The 14,259-nt window shown below is 41.5% G+C and overlaps 1 protein-coding gene across 8 annotated transcripts in view; it reads right to left on the bottom strand.

Moving 5' to 3' along the window:
* ADAM22 (ADAM metallopeptidase domain 22) overlaps positions 1–13,834 on the bottom strand; it is a 131,569-nt gene extending 117,735 nt beyond the window's left edge. For 7 of the 8 annotated variants that reach the window (XM_054515060.1, XM_036403793.2, XM_036403809.2 and 4 more), the window contains exons 1-2: positions 13,731–13,834; positions 13,389–13,555 (exon numbers count right to left, since the gene is read on the bottom strand). In XM_054515060.1, coding sequence (XP_054371035.1) covers positions 13,389–13,555; positions 13,731–13,788 — 225 coding nt within the window. In that variant the 5' untranslated portion in view covers positions 13,789–13,834. The remainder of the gene's footprint in view (positions 1–13,388; positions 13,556–13,730) is intronic. The other variant, XM_036403801.2, reaches the window with a different exon arrangement.
* Positions 13,835–14,259: the final 425 nt, after the last annotated feature.

Raw genomic sequence — 14,259 nt, 5'->3', positions numbered from 1 at the left:
ATGTTGGTACCAGAAGAGAATTAGTGAGTAAGAAAGAATAGAAAAAGCCTATTGGATTTCTAAATGCACATATATTAAATGTAACATTTGTCATTAAAATATATCCACTTCAGAGCCCATCAGAGCAAAAATTATTGTTTCAGTTTGGTTTGGCTTTTAACTGCTAGGTATATTGCACCCTATCGATTTGGTCTGGGAGATTTCCTCTCCTGAACACATCTCTAAGATAAACAACTACAAGCTAATGTATTTCTAAGGTGACCCTGGACCACAGTTGTTCCCTGACAGAAACTGTTAATTTGGAATTAAGGGAGAAAATATGTATGAATAAATTAATATGATAAACATTACACAGATGTAACCACTCCCCAAGATACATGATGCCAACCCAGAAACTTACCATTTATTTTAAGCTCAAGTGCAATCAAGTGTATCTCAAGGGTATTTCAAGCCTACCAAGATACCAAGACATTCTGGATAGCCTGACAAACTCATTCCTTTCCAGAAACTGCATCCCTTCCTGACACGTGTGTGTAAAGCACGGTCACACTGCACACTGTGGGCTGCTGCCAAAAATGAACAGTTCTGCCCCATCCTGGCAATGTGCTCCCACCAACTCTCCCTTGTCAGCTCATGTGGCTAGCCAGCAAGTCAGATCAGGAGCACAAAATTAATCACCACTTGGAGATTTGTCTGGTTTTTGTCAGACAAATAAACTGATCTAAATAAACCACAATGTAGATGCAATAGAAAGAAGTCAAAGGAGACACCCAAGAGAGAATGAAGAGGAAGACAGATTCTCCCTTTCAGGTAAAAATCTCATCCACCGTAACAAAAAAACTGCACCTTAAGAATTCCAGACAATGCATTTTTTAGGTTAACAGTTCTTCTAAATATCTGGTTAAGAACCACAAAATAAAAAAATGGATTTTAAAAAGTCTTGGGTCTACATTACCTTTAAGCACCTCTACCTGCCTGCTCAGTGAATAGGTAAAATGGCCAGCTGCAAAGGAGCTTACATTCATGGACATACATCAATGAAAGAACCCAAAGAGAGGAAATGAGTACTTTTCCATCTACACCACCTCAGTCAAGCAGAAGTAACAATAAAAACACCTGCAAAGCCTTCTTTAAACCACCAAAGCAAGACAATAAACTATGTCATTCAGTTCTGAAACCCAGGAACTCTCTCAGAAAATGTGAGGCTTTTGCAACTACCACCAGCTTGACACATTAGTGGCTGACAACTGAGTCATGAAAGGGGAGTTCCTGGTGACCAGAAGATGCACTCAGTGCAGGACATGAACAAGAGCCAGGAAAGAAGCATTGAACAACTTAATGGAAGAGTGCAATGCAATGCCTCCAACACAATCAAAAGGTTCTGAAATTTTTATGTCATGCAACTGAAGAAGAAAAATACCAATAACAGCTCTGAAATTAGCTGCTTCAGGTGCAGTACTTAGTGGTGCATAAATTGCACTGACCTGCAAAGCCCACTACAGAAAATACTGAACACCCCATGCACCTCATGCAACAATGCAGAGCTAACTTCGGTTAAAGACTGTGAAGTTTAAGCATGTCAGTGAAGGTCTGAAAGGAATCAAGAGTAAATGGAGTGGAAAAGATTATTTCAAATCACTAAGCACAAAAATATTTTATCTAAAGCAAAGATTAAAAGCTTGAATTCTACAAAACCAAAAGTGGTATGCAAACCCTCCTGCCAAACCAAGAGCAATGTGATTCCAATTATTTTAAATCACCTGCTCCATGCCTCAGGGATCACTGCAGAAATAGAGGAGATGGACAATCAGTACCAAATATGACTATTTATCACTACAAAGAAGCAACATAATAATGATGTCCCTTCAGTACTGCTGCTGGGGATCAGATTTCTCCAGACCCTGGCCCCAAAGAATGAGCATCTGCAAAGGGAACAAAGACATCAACTACAACCAACACACATCACTGCAGATCAACATCAGGGCACTGCTCTGGAGGTAACCTTCAATGTATCTCAAAGATTTTCATTCCAAATAGGGCAAATATCCTAACCACCAGTGAAACATTTACAAGCTATGCACTTTCTGGAATAATCAAACTCACAAGAATTTTAAAGGGAAAAATGTAGACATTTTCCTCACATTGTGTATAATTAGCTGAGTATTGAAAGCAGCACAGTAATATGATGACTAATATTTTTCCTCAAAAAATAAGGAAAGATAATTAAAAACTTGTTGTGATGCGATGTGCAATTCCTTATAACATGTTTTTTCCTTGAGAAGCATCCTTAATAAAGCACTTAGATGTTTTTAAATAAGTTTTGCTGGAAGAGATTACAAAAATTTCTGCCAAAAATGAACAAATCTTGTAAAAAATTGAGGAGAAAATCCTATTTATATGTTTGCCCTTTGATGTAAAAAATTTCTATTTACTACTATATATAGCATTGTAGTTTCTAATTAAAATATTCTGATCAATTTTGTCAACTTGAAAGAAAAGCATCAAGAGAATCAAGAGATAAAATAATACAGGATGTTGCAGGAAGAAAAAACTTTAAAAGTGTGCTTCAGAGGTTGTAAGAACAATGAGATTTTACAGCAGACATTTTATGAGTCAGTCTCATTTACAAAGTAATAGATTCCTTAGATATTAATTTAATTTCCCCTCCCCCATTTCATAGAATAGAAACCTGAGCTTGTTGACAGTCCCTTAAGTGTATATGAAATAATGTAAGTTAAATTCAGTAAGGACACAGATAAGCCAGTGGGAAATCAAAATAAATATATTCATGAAATTAAATGAAAAATACACTAAAAACCTTATGTAGATTTACCTACATTTGCTGTTTTGAAAATAATCATTACAAATAAATTTATGTTAAAGTAGAGAAATACAGTACCAATTAGCACTCTATAATAGGATACATAAAATGTACACACTCCAAAAAGAAAATTTTCAGCCTCAGTTTTGTTGTAATAAATCCAGAGCTATGCAGTATATTGTTGCTTTGTGTAAAATAAGAAATCTCTTCAAAAAATTACTTTTTCACATGTACTGGGAAGAAAAAAAAAAAAAACTTTTCTAAGAGACAAAATTCAAAAATAAGCCTAGGTCTAATATTAAAAATATGTATTCCAAGTCAAAGAATCTTCTTTCAAAAATACACAACAAAATATAACTGCAAAATTATTTCCTCAGGTCTTCCCTATTGCCATTTGAAAATACCAAACTTTAATCAAAAGTTCAGTATCATTGAACTGGATCCACATATCATAGTATATTAAACAACTGCAAAATTTCTTTTTTTATTTTCCCTAGCATTTTCATAATATTTATAGGCACTCATTTACTGCATTAATCATCAATATTTGACATTCTTCATGCAAGCTCTCTCTTTTTATCCAATGCATAAATCTAAATATCTTTGGGGCATTCGGCGGGGCAGAGTTTATTTCATGAAGAAACTGCAGAATAGGATCATGGTTTGATAAAAACATTTTTACAACTACCTCTTTGGGGCACATTTAGTAAATCAGTTATTTATTCTGAAGCAAAGCTAGAAATAAGAATATATTTTAATAGATGCATGTTCATTTTTAAGTCCTGGATCACACATCTGTTCTCCATGCCAAGTGAGGGTGGAGCACAGTGAGAGCTAAACACCATCAGCTAGAGTGGAGTGCCAAGGCCCAGTTCCTTGTGGTCGTAAACATGACCTAAAATAGCTTTTCTCCATATAAACATCATTGTATCAATGAACTCAAACTCAGAAGCAAGAACCACTTGTACCTCTAAAATGCCTGTAATTAGTCTTCCCAGTAGGAAAAAAATCACCCTACAAAGAAACCCCCCTATTTTGTATATTTGTGTGTTTGAACACAGACACTGTTTGAATTTACTCAATATATATAAGGGGGAAGAGCACAAGGGAAAAAAGCCCCGAGCACAACCTGATGCAAGATGTTACACAGGTGTCACTGCTGCAGAGTCAGTGCCTGGGCAGCAGCATGGATCCTTCTGAAAGCTTCTCTTCCTGCTCTCCTTCCTCACCTCCACTTCATCTTTCTCGAAAATTCACCCAAGGTTAAATGTTAAGTGGAACAATGAAGAGAGAAAAACTATTGGGCTGTCACTGCCAGCAAATTTAGCACAAGCTACCATTTGATCTCACATCTAATAGGACAAATTTGGGCAACTGAATGGGCACAAAGCTGCTTCCCAAGAGTCAATTCTAACACTTGCTTCCAACACCAGTAAAGGCCTCTGGCACCAGATCTCACACTCGTTGTGCTTTTAAGCGTAGAGGATGATGTTAATTTGATTCTGAAATTTTGTTTATAAGTTTTGATTTCCTATGAGACTAATTACTGCAAGTCTTCAAATCACTATGAAAGGAAGAACTGCAAGAGCTTTTGGGAAGTCAATTTTTTTTCCCTTTTTCTGAAACGGAAGCAGCAAGAATTCATGTATAAAAGGTTACATCGAACTAGAGTGCCGGGGGTCTTAAATGCATCACTACTGGGGCAAAACCAGACAACGGGTTACTGCAAAATCTCATGTTTTAAAAATGCACTCAAAAAAAATTCTTCATCAAATGGCCAGGGGAAATATGATCAGATAGGTTGTTATAAGTGTGATTAATCAAGTACAAGGTTACATACAGAAAAGAAAGAAAAGTCATGAATGAATATTTGAAAAGTTCAGAATCTTTTCTTGCCATAATGCATACAAAACTTTGACGACCATTGAAGATCACACTCCTTAAAATAAGACAGGGAGCAGAGCAACCAAAGACTCACCCTGTGACCCAGAAACACCAGTTTCCATTGCTCCCCACAGTGACTGTAGTTTTCAGAACACCAGATCTAACAGGAAAAGCAACGTACTGGCGTGCCTAGGAGTCAGAAAAAATACTACAGCAGCAGTAGTGCAATGTATTCCATCTGTATCACTCAGCAGCCCAGGACCTGGCTGCAATCAGAGGGGGAAACTACTTTGTGAAGAAAAATGAGACCAGAGGGAAAGGACTCCAACAAGGACAATCCATCCTCAGTAAAATACCCCTCTGCCTGGCAGTTTCAAGTGGGCAGACCCCAAACGAGACGCTGCCCGTGCACAGCTGCAGTGCGAGAGGCAAACAAGCAGCACATCACCCATCTGCAGGGGACAGGACAAAACAAGGGCAGCAAGGCACGTGCTGTGGGCAGCCCTTGAGCATGAACCCATCTGCATCTCTGTGTCATCTCTCTGGAGAAAGGACTATTGTCCAAGAACACCATTTAGGCAAGAAGGAAAACTCAATGGATCCAACAGTCAGGAGGAGTGAAGGCATTTCCTTTGCTGAAGCAGATGGTGCCTTGAGGTCATTTTTAGCTACATGTTTTCCAAGCTCTGAAAGGAATCAATAACATTTAAAGGCCCCCTTTTCAGCATCTCTTGTAGTCTTCAGAAATGAAGGAACAGAATTCCACTGTGAGAGAAATCTACAAGTAAGTTACAATCTACATTAAGCTGCCTTTACATTACAAATAAAGCATTCAAATGTAGTAAAAGGAGTCCACACTAATTTTGCTCCTTTATACCAGTATCAGTGACCAAACCTTCTTTCAGCAACACAGTGACATATTCCAAACAATTTCAATTGGTTTTCCATTTAGTTTACATACAAATGAAAGCTTACCAGCAAAAGATTAGCTCTGCCCATTAGAAGTAACAAACACTCTTTGACACCTAAAGCCTACCAACAAGGTTAACTTCTCCCAGAAATGGACTCTGGGCACCAGCAGAAAGTTTACCAACATCCTGCCAGTATTGGAGGCTAACAAAAAGTTTGACAAAACTTGCAGACTCTTAGGCATGCCAATACATTGCTCAGTCAATTCCACAGATAATACTTTTTAAATATGACTCACCCTCTACATTCAAGTATCAAAATCCTGCTTCAAGTTGAAAAGTGCAAGAAAAGCAAATTTCAAAACTGCTTTTTCCCTTGATACAGCCTAGGAGACCAAAATGAAACAACATTCTCACTGTATATGTTTTCTGAAACAACTGATGGATAGATTTTTTTCATTCCCACAGAATTGCAGGAATTGAAATACTCTAAGGAGACATTTCTGGAACAGAGTGTATTCCCACATACTGCTATCCTTCTGGGCAATTTTTGAGTTGTAAGTCAGGGCTCTAGCCTCCACATTCCTCCACATCCCTCCACATCACACTTTCATTAGAAGGCATTTACCCACACAAATTTTTCTAAACTTTGTATTAATACCACATTCTGGAGCACGCTTTTTATAAAGCATGTCCTTTGATACAGTTCTCTGGTCTGGTAACACCCATTTCACTTAAAAACAAGGAAGAAAGAGAGACTTAAGAGTGAATTTAGCCTAGGTAGAGAAACCGGAGCTGGTCAAATTACCAGATGAATCACCAAATTTCATTGTCTGGGGGCAAATGTACAGCAACAATGCCATGCTTTTAACTTACTTTCACTGAATCAAATTTTCAAGCTGGACTCCTCATGACTCAACAGTTAAAACAGCTCTATGTCATTGGCCACTTTCTGTAATTTCTTCATAATTCTTCAATTTCAGGTGACACTGGCTTTCCACTTCTTCCACTTGGACTTACCCAACCAGCCAAGCTCCATCATGGCAGTGCATGCCACATCCTGGCAGAACACAGCCTGACCGTGTGTACATGCACTTCAGCCACCTTTCTGTTCAGCTTAACAATAAAGTTTCTCGGAAAAAAACATAAGCCTTCCTTCACACAGTCCTCCCACTAAAGTATTAAAAGCTTGCACAGATGTAATGTTCAGTGTCCAAAGCTCTCATCTGCACTGAACATGCTTCCATCTGAGGAGAGTGATGTTGGCTGTGGCTCAGCACAGCTGCCGCTGCACAATTCACCCCTGCAGCAATGTTTTCTCCTCTGCAGATTAATGCAACTATTGCAATGGCTCCAGAAGAGCACTTTCAGGGAGCATCTGCAGCTATGAAGAGCTAAATTTCATGGGACAGATCTCTGCAATCCTGTATGTGCTCCAAAAGACATCTCCACAGAACAGCGTATCCATGCACTATCTAGGAGACCACTGGCAATGCAAAGGAAAGAAGGGAATTGAAGGCTCTCTTGTCTGAAAGTTTTCCACAGACAATTAGGGCAAATTTGGCATTGTTTAAAATCAATTAAATAAGACAAAACTAGAGAAATGGAAGACAAGATGGGAGTCATGGTAATTTTTGGAGACACTGAATACAGCGGTTTTGGTTAACATGCAAGAAACAATTACACTATTTCTAGAAAAAACAATACTGAAAAAATATTATCTAGTGATGAAAACACTGAACCATATCATTAGATGAAGAGAAAGATAGATTGCATAGGAAGACACCAAAATCCTGTGTCCAGTCTTGATCCTCTGACAGTATTGGATTCACCTTCTACATCCACAGTTATCCAGACTGAGAGAATACACATGGGCCTGGGCTGGCAACTAAATCATTTGACATGTGAGCTACTTCCCATGAAGCAGAACAGTCTGCTTGGGAGAGGCAGCCTTGGCTCAAACCCATGGGAGCAGAAGACAAGGATCCTCATCTTCCATCCTCTCCAGGGAGGAAACCCGGAGGAAGGCAGGAATAAGTGGAAGGACCACAAACCTCAGCAGAACTAATTGGAGAGGGAAAAGCACTGAGCCAGTGCTATCTAGAAGGACCCACAATTTACAGACCTGAACCTTATCAGGATTTTGAAGATTTTATGCAGTTTGATTGACCTTTAAGCAGTGTTTGACAGGCTAACTGTGATAATGTTTTCACAAGCAGAGCCCTAAAAAAGTTGTTCGTTTTGAGTCACTTAATGACTGGCATGATTATTGGGAAAACTACAACAGGGACCTGGACTACCAGAAGGATAATATATCTACCATGACCTTTTAACATAAAAGTCCATAATGCTCTTGTGGCAAACATTTCAGAGTGAATCTTAACTTCACATGTAGTTCCTCCAGAATATGGATAAATCTCATCAAAGTTTATCAAGACACTGCTCAGGATGCAACACACTTCTACACCATGCATATGTTATAGCTGATTAGCCACTGTAGGAGTCCCAAAACAGGTACACAGTGAAAGTGTGGCAGAAAGAATACTCAGTGTGATCCTGCACTCAGGGGCACCAACACAGACCAGGATACAGATATATTCATCACCAGAGCTGGAAAGCACTCCTCTGTCAGACTTTGCAGTCTACACTAATCATGCAATGAGCAAATGTTAGGAAAATATTTTCTATACAAATTGTTACATCTGAGCCTTTATGATCCTTTTTGGCTGTATATAAGCCTGTTTTATGAGGCTAAGCCATACCTTTAGGAATATCTCCCTTTTCCAGTCTGCTATGGCACAAGCATGAGAAGATGACACAAAACAACATGAACTCTGAAGCAGCAGCTACCAGAGATTTTTTGCTGGATGATTTTTTGGACTTATACATTTACTGTCATAACAAATCTCATTACCAAGCAGGAAAAGACTTTTCCTGATATGAGCTTGCAAAGAAGGATAAATTAGGAATTTGAAATATTCTTTGCCTATAAAATACTAAAACACACTGTGAGCTCTTTATAAAAAGGTGTATCTCAGAAATCAAAAGACACTCTCAATGTCCTTACATCATTCAATACACAATCTATAGCAAAGTTTAGCTTTCAGCAGTTTTTTTCTTCTTCAGGAAGGTAAGACCTGCATTTAGAGTATGAATATTTTAACCATCATTCACATATTCATAAAAAATTGCCATGTTGGTGAAGTATCTTATTGCAGAACTGCAACATACTGAACATACAGTAAAGTATCACACACATTTTTCCTAATGCCTTACAAATCTTAAAAGGCAACAAGGCAGGAAGAAAACCAAATTCAGCAATAAACCAAATGCATGTTATTACTCACTATAGCCCCTTTCCCAGTTTAGCCTCCTTCCCTTTGGTTTTCTGTTAGGATGATCAAAAATTGGGCCTAAGTATCTTCAAGTCATTTGATTAAGTGGGCAGAAAATAATTTTTTAAATCAAGCAATTTCTGATGACACTTCTCTTTTTCAGCAGTCACCATCCATCAGTCCCAAACTCTAGAGATATTTTATAAGCCACTCAACAGTCAGAGCTGTTTTTTTTAAGAAAAAAAAAATTACTATTCATTGGAGCTACCCACCACAGTAACTTACAATACCAACAGACATCGACAGCATCAGAACAGAAAGCAAGAGTCAGCAATTTCAGAAGCACCTGCAAAGAAGTGGGGTATCCTGTTTGAAGACTAGAGTGAGATGACAATAAATCAGAGAATCCAATAGCAAAGACTAGACAACACTCAAATAACTAATGAAGATTTCAAATCCAAGAGCAAGCAGAGCTATGCAAACTCAGCATGACAGAGCAAAGCTTCTCTGAAACTCATTATTAGCAATAAGAAATCATTTAAGAAATCTGCAAGCCATAATTCCAAATAGATGTGTGCAATTGTATCATTTGGTCACAAACAATGCAGGCTGTGGAAGACAAGTAAGTTCTTTACTGAAAACCACTGACTCACTCTGGAATACAAAAAACATACACTTCTATCTCCAGATGCAGCTCAGTCCTGGAGCCCCTCCAAGCTCTCCCTACAACCAGGCCATCCCTTTTACTCTCTTTGAAGGAATTCAATGTATCTTAATGACAACGAGCAATGAGCAAGTGAAAAACAGCTTGAAAAACAGAAATTGCTATATCATGGATGTCCTGCACAACCAGCAGAGAGGAGTGAATCTCTGTCCATAGCAGGTCAGAACCTTGTTCCCACTGAAAATCATAGAAAATCTCACAAACTTCCATGTAACACTTAGATGTATTAAAAATGGATAATGGCAATACAGGCAGTGGGGAGGGACGCTTACACATTCCCATATTTTAACAAAGAACATGCCTGCACAGTATTGACTAAAGGAAAACACTACAAAACTTGTGGTTTCTCATGTGCTTCTTACAATACCAAAATATGGCTTAAGGCACAAAGTTAAAAGGTTCCTTAAAAATGTCAAAGGTGGGAACTTTCCTTCTTTTAAACACAAAAATATTAGATTAGCCTTCACTAAATGTCCCTGACATAGAGGACTCTCATCTTCTAATACACTTATTTATGCACCAGTAAATTAGGTGTCCATTGCTAAGATCCTGGATTGCATTGATGACAATATAATATTAGTGCATTTTTATCTATATCTTATCTTGATTATTCTATACATTAAGTGCTGTGCAGCTGCCAACAGGCACCCTTTGAGGAACAGAGAAATTGAAATACAGGAGTGTCACAGATACCAGTAATGACTCCATTCTGCAATGGAATTAAAAGCAGAAACCCAAAGTCACGTGAATTCTCCTATGTCCACTATATATTGTACATTAGAACATTAATGACATGAAGATGTAATAGCCTACAACATTTGCCTTGTGCTGTGTTCTGAGGTTCAGCAATCCTGGACAACCACAACTGTGAGCACACTGATTATGTTTTTAAGCAATTACATTCTGGGTTTCTAAGATGAGTATATAGACTATTTCCTTTACTATTTAACAGTAAAGCATGCAGGTAAAGAAGTTACTCAACTCTGATGGCAGTGGCCCAAAAGCTCCAAAACAAACAAAACAGAGGAAGTTGCTAGAGAAAAACCTCAGTAAATACTGAAAACAAACCATTACTTTTTAGAAATCCACCATCCGTCATATCCCAGTCGCTTCTGCCTTCAATTATCTCCTCTCATCCCCTTTTCTCATATTATCCTCTGGCTCAATTCCATCATGATCCTGTTCTAAAACTCCTGATCTGCAATGGCCACGCTTTTCTTCTGCATTCCTCTGCATGATCATCTTCATTTGCCTTTGTGCATTTCTGAACTCGGGCTTGCATCCTTCTTGTTCAACTTCTGCCCTTTCTGCAGCTAAAGCTTTCATCCAGGAATTAAAGGAATCCAATCCGATTTAATGCGACTTCCTTCTCTCCAGCTTATCTCTCTCTCCCCTCCTTCACCCCTTTTATCTTTATCCGATTCAAATCCAACTACATTGTTTTACATTAATTCAACTACAGCCTTGTTGGCTAGTCTGAATGCACCTTCCCATTCAGGAATCTTTGTTTTTCCTGACATGGTTGCTAGTCCTTTACTCACCAGGATTGTTCTCAAATGCTTTTACCTCCTCAAAGAAGCATGCTCCCTTAACTAACCCAGAAGGCAGATAGCTTTGGTTTGAAATCTCTGTTCAAGACCAGCTTTCTAAACTCTCAAACACAGCTATTCAAAGACTATTAGCAATGGATAGAACATGGAGACAGTAAGAGTGTATTTAACCATAAAACAATCAAATACATATGGAAATGTTATTGATCTGTTCCCTACTCTTTATATGCCACTGACTGTTAACTCTTCAGGGCAGGCATGGGGTGTCTCTTTATGAGGGAGAATCCAGCATCTTTATACTTCATGTGCCATTCACCAGACACCCAAAAGCACCATAAAAGTTCACTCTGTGAAGTTAGTCCATAACTTTGACGAGCACCTTCCTGAATGCAGCTCCTACACAACTTGAGCTAAGCAAAGTCAGCCACGCTGCTGCTGGTCCATTACTGGCGAGCTGACTCAGATCCCTGGGCAGGGGATGCAATATCCTGCAATTAGGATGTAACCATGCTCTGTGCCAGAATCATAGAAAGTCTGCACTGCTTCACTCGGTTCGGCCTGCTTGGCAATTTTTTTTGTCCAAAGCACTGTCAGCTACTGTATCCTTCCATGAGTAACAACCATCAGATACCATGGAAGAGGCTGGGAATATTTTAAGCAGCGGTGGGGAAACTTCTTGATCAAGAAGAAAAGTTGTAGTGGCTTTTACATTTACATCAGAGCTTTTAGACATTAACATTAGTTTACTGTGGAGGCTGTTGCAAAATAAACATATTTAACCCTTTCAAAACCATCCATGTTACTACTTTTTTTCTGCTCAGACTAATATTCATACTAACAACTTAACTAGATCAGGATAACTTGAAAATTTTATGAGCTTAAGATTTGGTGAATAAAAGCTGAGACATTCAGAAAAATTAAATCCATTAATTAGCAGTTTGTTCTGTAAGACCAGTGTTTTAAGCCTAATACTAAAGTTAAATGCAACCATTACTAAGTTTAAAACAGACATGTCACAAAGTGTTTGAACTTGTGACTTTTTGGGGGTCTTCAAAGAATCCTGAAATGCCTAAAGGAGTTTTTTTCTTCTTTGAACAAAGCATTATGAACTTTGAGAAGAGTATTTTATTGTACTGTAAATATGGTCATCATATCTGAAAAACCTTTACATAGAGTAAGTTACATTCAGAGGCAAATACATATGCTATGAAGAGCTTGTTTATTATTTAACAAAACAAAGAGAATGCAAGTTGTCGGTTCTTAAACTTCATGGATTATAAAAAAAGAAATATGAGACAATTTTCCACCTATTTTGTTTATTAAACACACAGTAGTCAATTAGAAAAGGAGGAAACGGAGGCCTGCAACTCATCTTGTAGGTCAGCAGTTACTTCAAATGCTCAGATTTTATATTCTACATCAATAACAAGATGGACTTAATGTTTTTTTCCTTCAGATGTAACAGCCATGTACCACCTCAAACAAAAGGGGTCAAGATGAAAACCACAGTGTTTTAATACAAAATGAGGTTGTTAAAAGTTATAGGGATTGGGCTTCATATAATCAAAATATGTTTTTTAACACAAATAGAGCCAGATTAATGGTTGGACTCGATGGTCTTAGAGGTCTCTCCCAACCTCAAGGAGTCTATGATTCTATGGAATTTGAAAATATACCCCGGGTTGGGTAGCAGGCAATATGTACGTTAAATCCTGTGCTTAGCTCACATGTTACATTTCAAGCAATTCCCTTCCGATGTACAATTTCTATTTTTAAAAACACATCCGAGTCCACAGAACACAAACCCACCCTGCCCACGCTTCAGCCACAAGCCGAAATGAAGCCGCAGCGCTTCAAGCCCCGCTGTCGCAAAGGCACCGCAACTTTCATTTCGGGTGCCCCGGCCGCCGCAGGCAGCGGGCAGTGCCCGCCCGGGCCGCGCTGCCGGCCGGGGGAGGGCATTGACAGGCACGGGGACCATCGGGACCAATTCGAGCGCCCTTGCCCAGGACTGGCATTCCCCGCGCTCCTGCGGGAAGCCGAGCCGAGCATCCCTTCGCCCCGAGCGTTATCCTCCGGCGGTGCAAGCACCCGCGGCGGAGGCTGCGGGCAGCTCGGCACGGCCGGCCCTGCTGCGCGGCCCCTCTGCCCCCGCCCGGCGCTTACCTGTGCCCGCGCCGCCTCGCTCCGCACCCGCGTGCTCAGCGCCGGCCACCGCGCCCCGCCGCCGCCCTCGCCGGAGACCAGCCGCAGGGGCCTGATGCTCTCTCGCTCCGCGAAGGGGCTCTCGCCCCGCTGCCGCCCCGCTGCCGCCGTGGCCGGCCCGGCGCCTCCTGCGCAGGGGAGAGGCACGGTCACCCGGCTGCGCCCTCGCCCCCGGCGCGCAGGCTGGAGCGGGGGCTCCGTTTCCACGGGGCTCCGCAGCAGCCTCGGCGCAGCGTCCCCCCCTCCCCGCCGCCCCCGCCCCAAGCGCGGCGGCGCTGCCCCGCCACCGCCACCGCCACTCACCTGCGGCCGCTGTCAGGGCGCCGAGCGCCAGGCAGAGGAGGCAGGCGGCAGCCCGCATGGCGCTGCCCGCCGCCCCGCTCGCCGCCGAGCGCCGCCGGCTCCGCGCCTGCACGGGCGGGGGGGCTGCGGGGCCGCGGCTGCCGCGGGGCCGGGGCTGCCGAGCTCCGCCCCGCCGCCGCGCCGAGCCCCCTGCCAGCGAAGGAGATGGCGAGAGCCGGCGAGGCTCCCCGCAGAGCCCGCTTGGAAGAGGGAAGTGCTGGGAAATGTAGTCGTTTGCCAGGGCGTGAGGGAGCGGGGCGAGACCGGAGGGGAAGCCCCGGAGCCCGGGCAGCGCCGCAGGGATTCCGCAGTCGCCCCCGCCCCGTAGGGCCGCCCCGGTACCGCACCGCTCCGGGGCTGGGAGAGAGAACCCCCGCCGAAAAGTTGCCTTCACTGACAGCTGCGGGTGAGGGCGGGGGCTCTCCGGGGAGGCAGCCGGGGCGTTTTCCCGCCCTCCCTGCCCATACCGCCGTCAGCCCCTCTCTCCTCC

This window comes from Molothrus ater, chromosome 1, assembly GCF_012460135.2.
Source record: "Molothrus ater isolate BHLD 08-10-18 breed brown headed cowbird chromosome 1, BPBGC_Mater_1.1, whole genome shotgun sequence".
NCBI classification, from domain to species: domain Eukaryota; kingdom Metazoa; phylum Chordata; class Aves; order Passeriformes; family Icteridae; genus Molothrus; species Molothrus ater.
The sequence above is the reverse complement of the archived record's forward strand: the minus strand, read 5'-3'. Positions and strand labels throughout refer to the sequence as shown.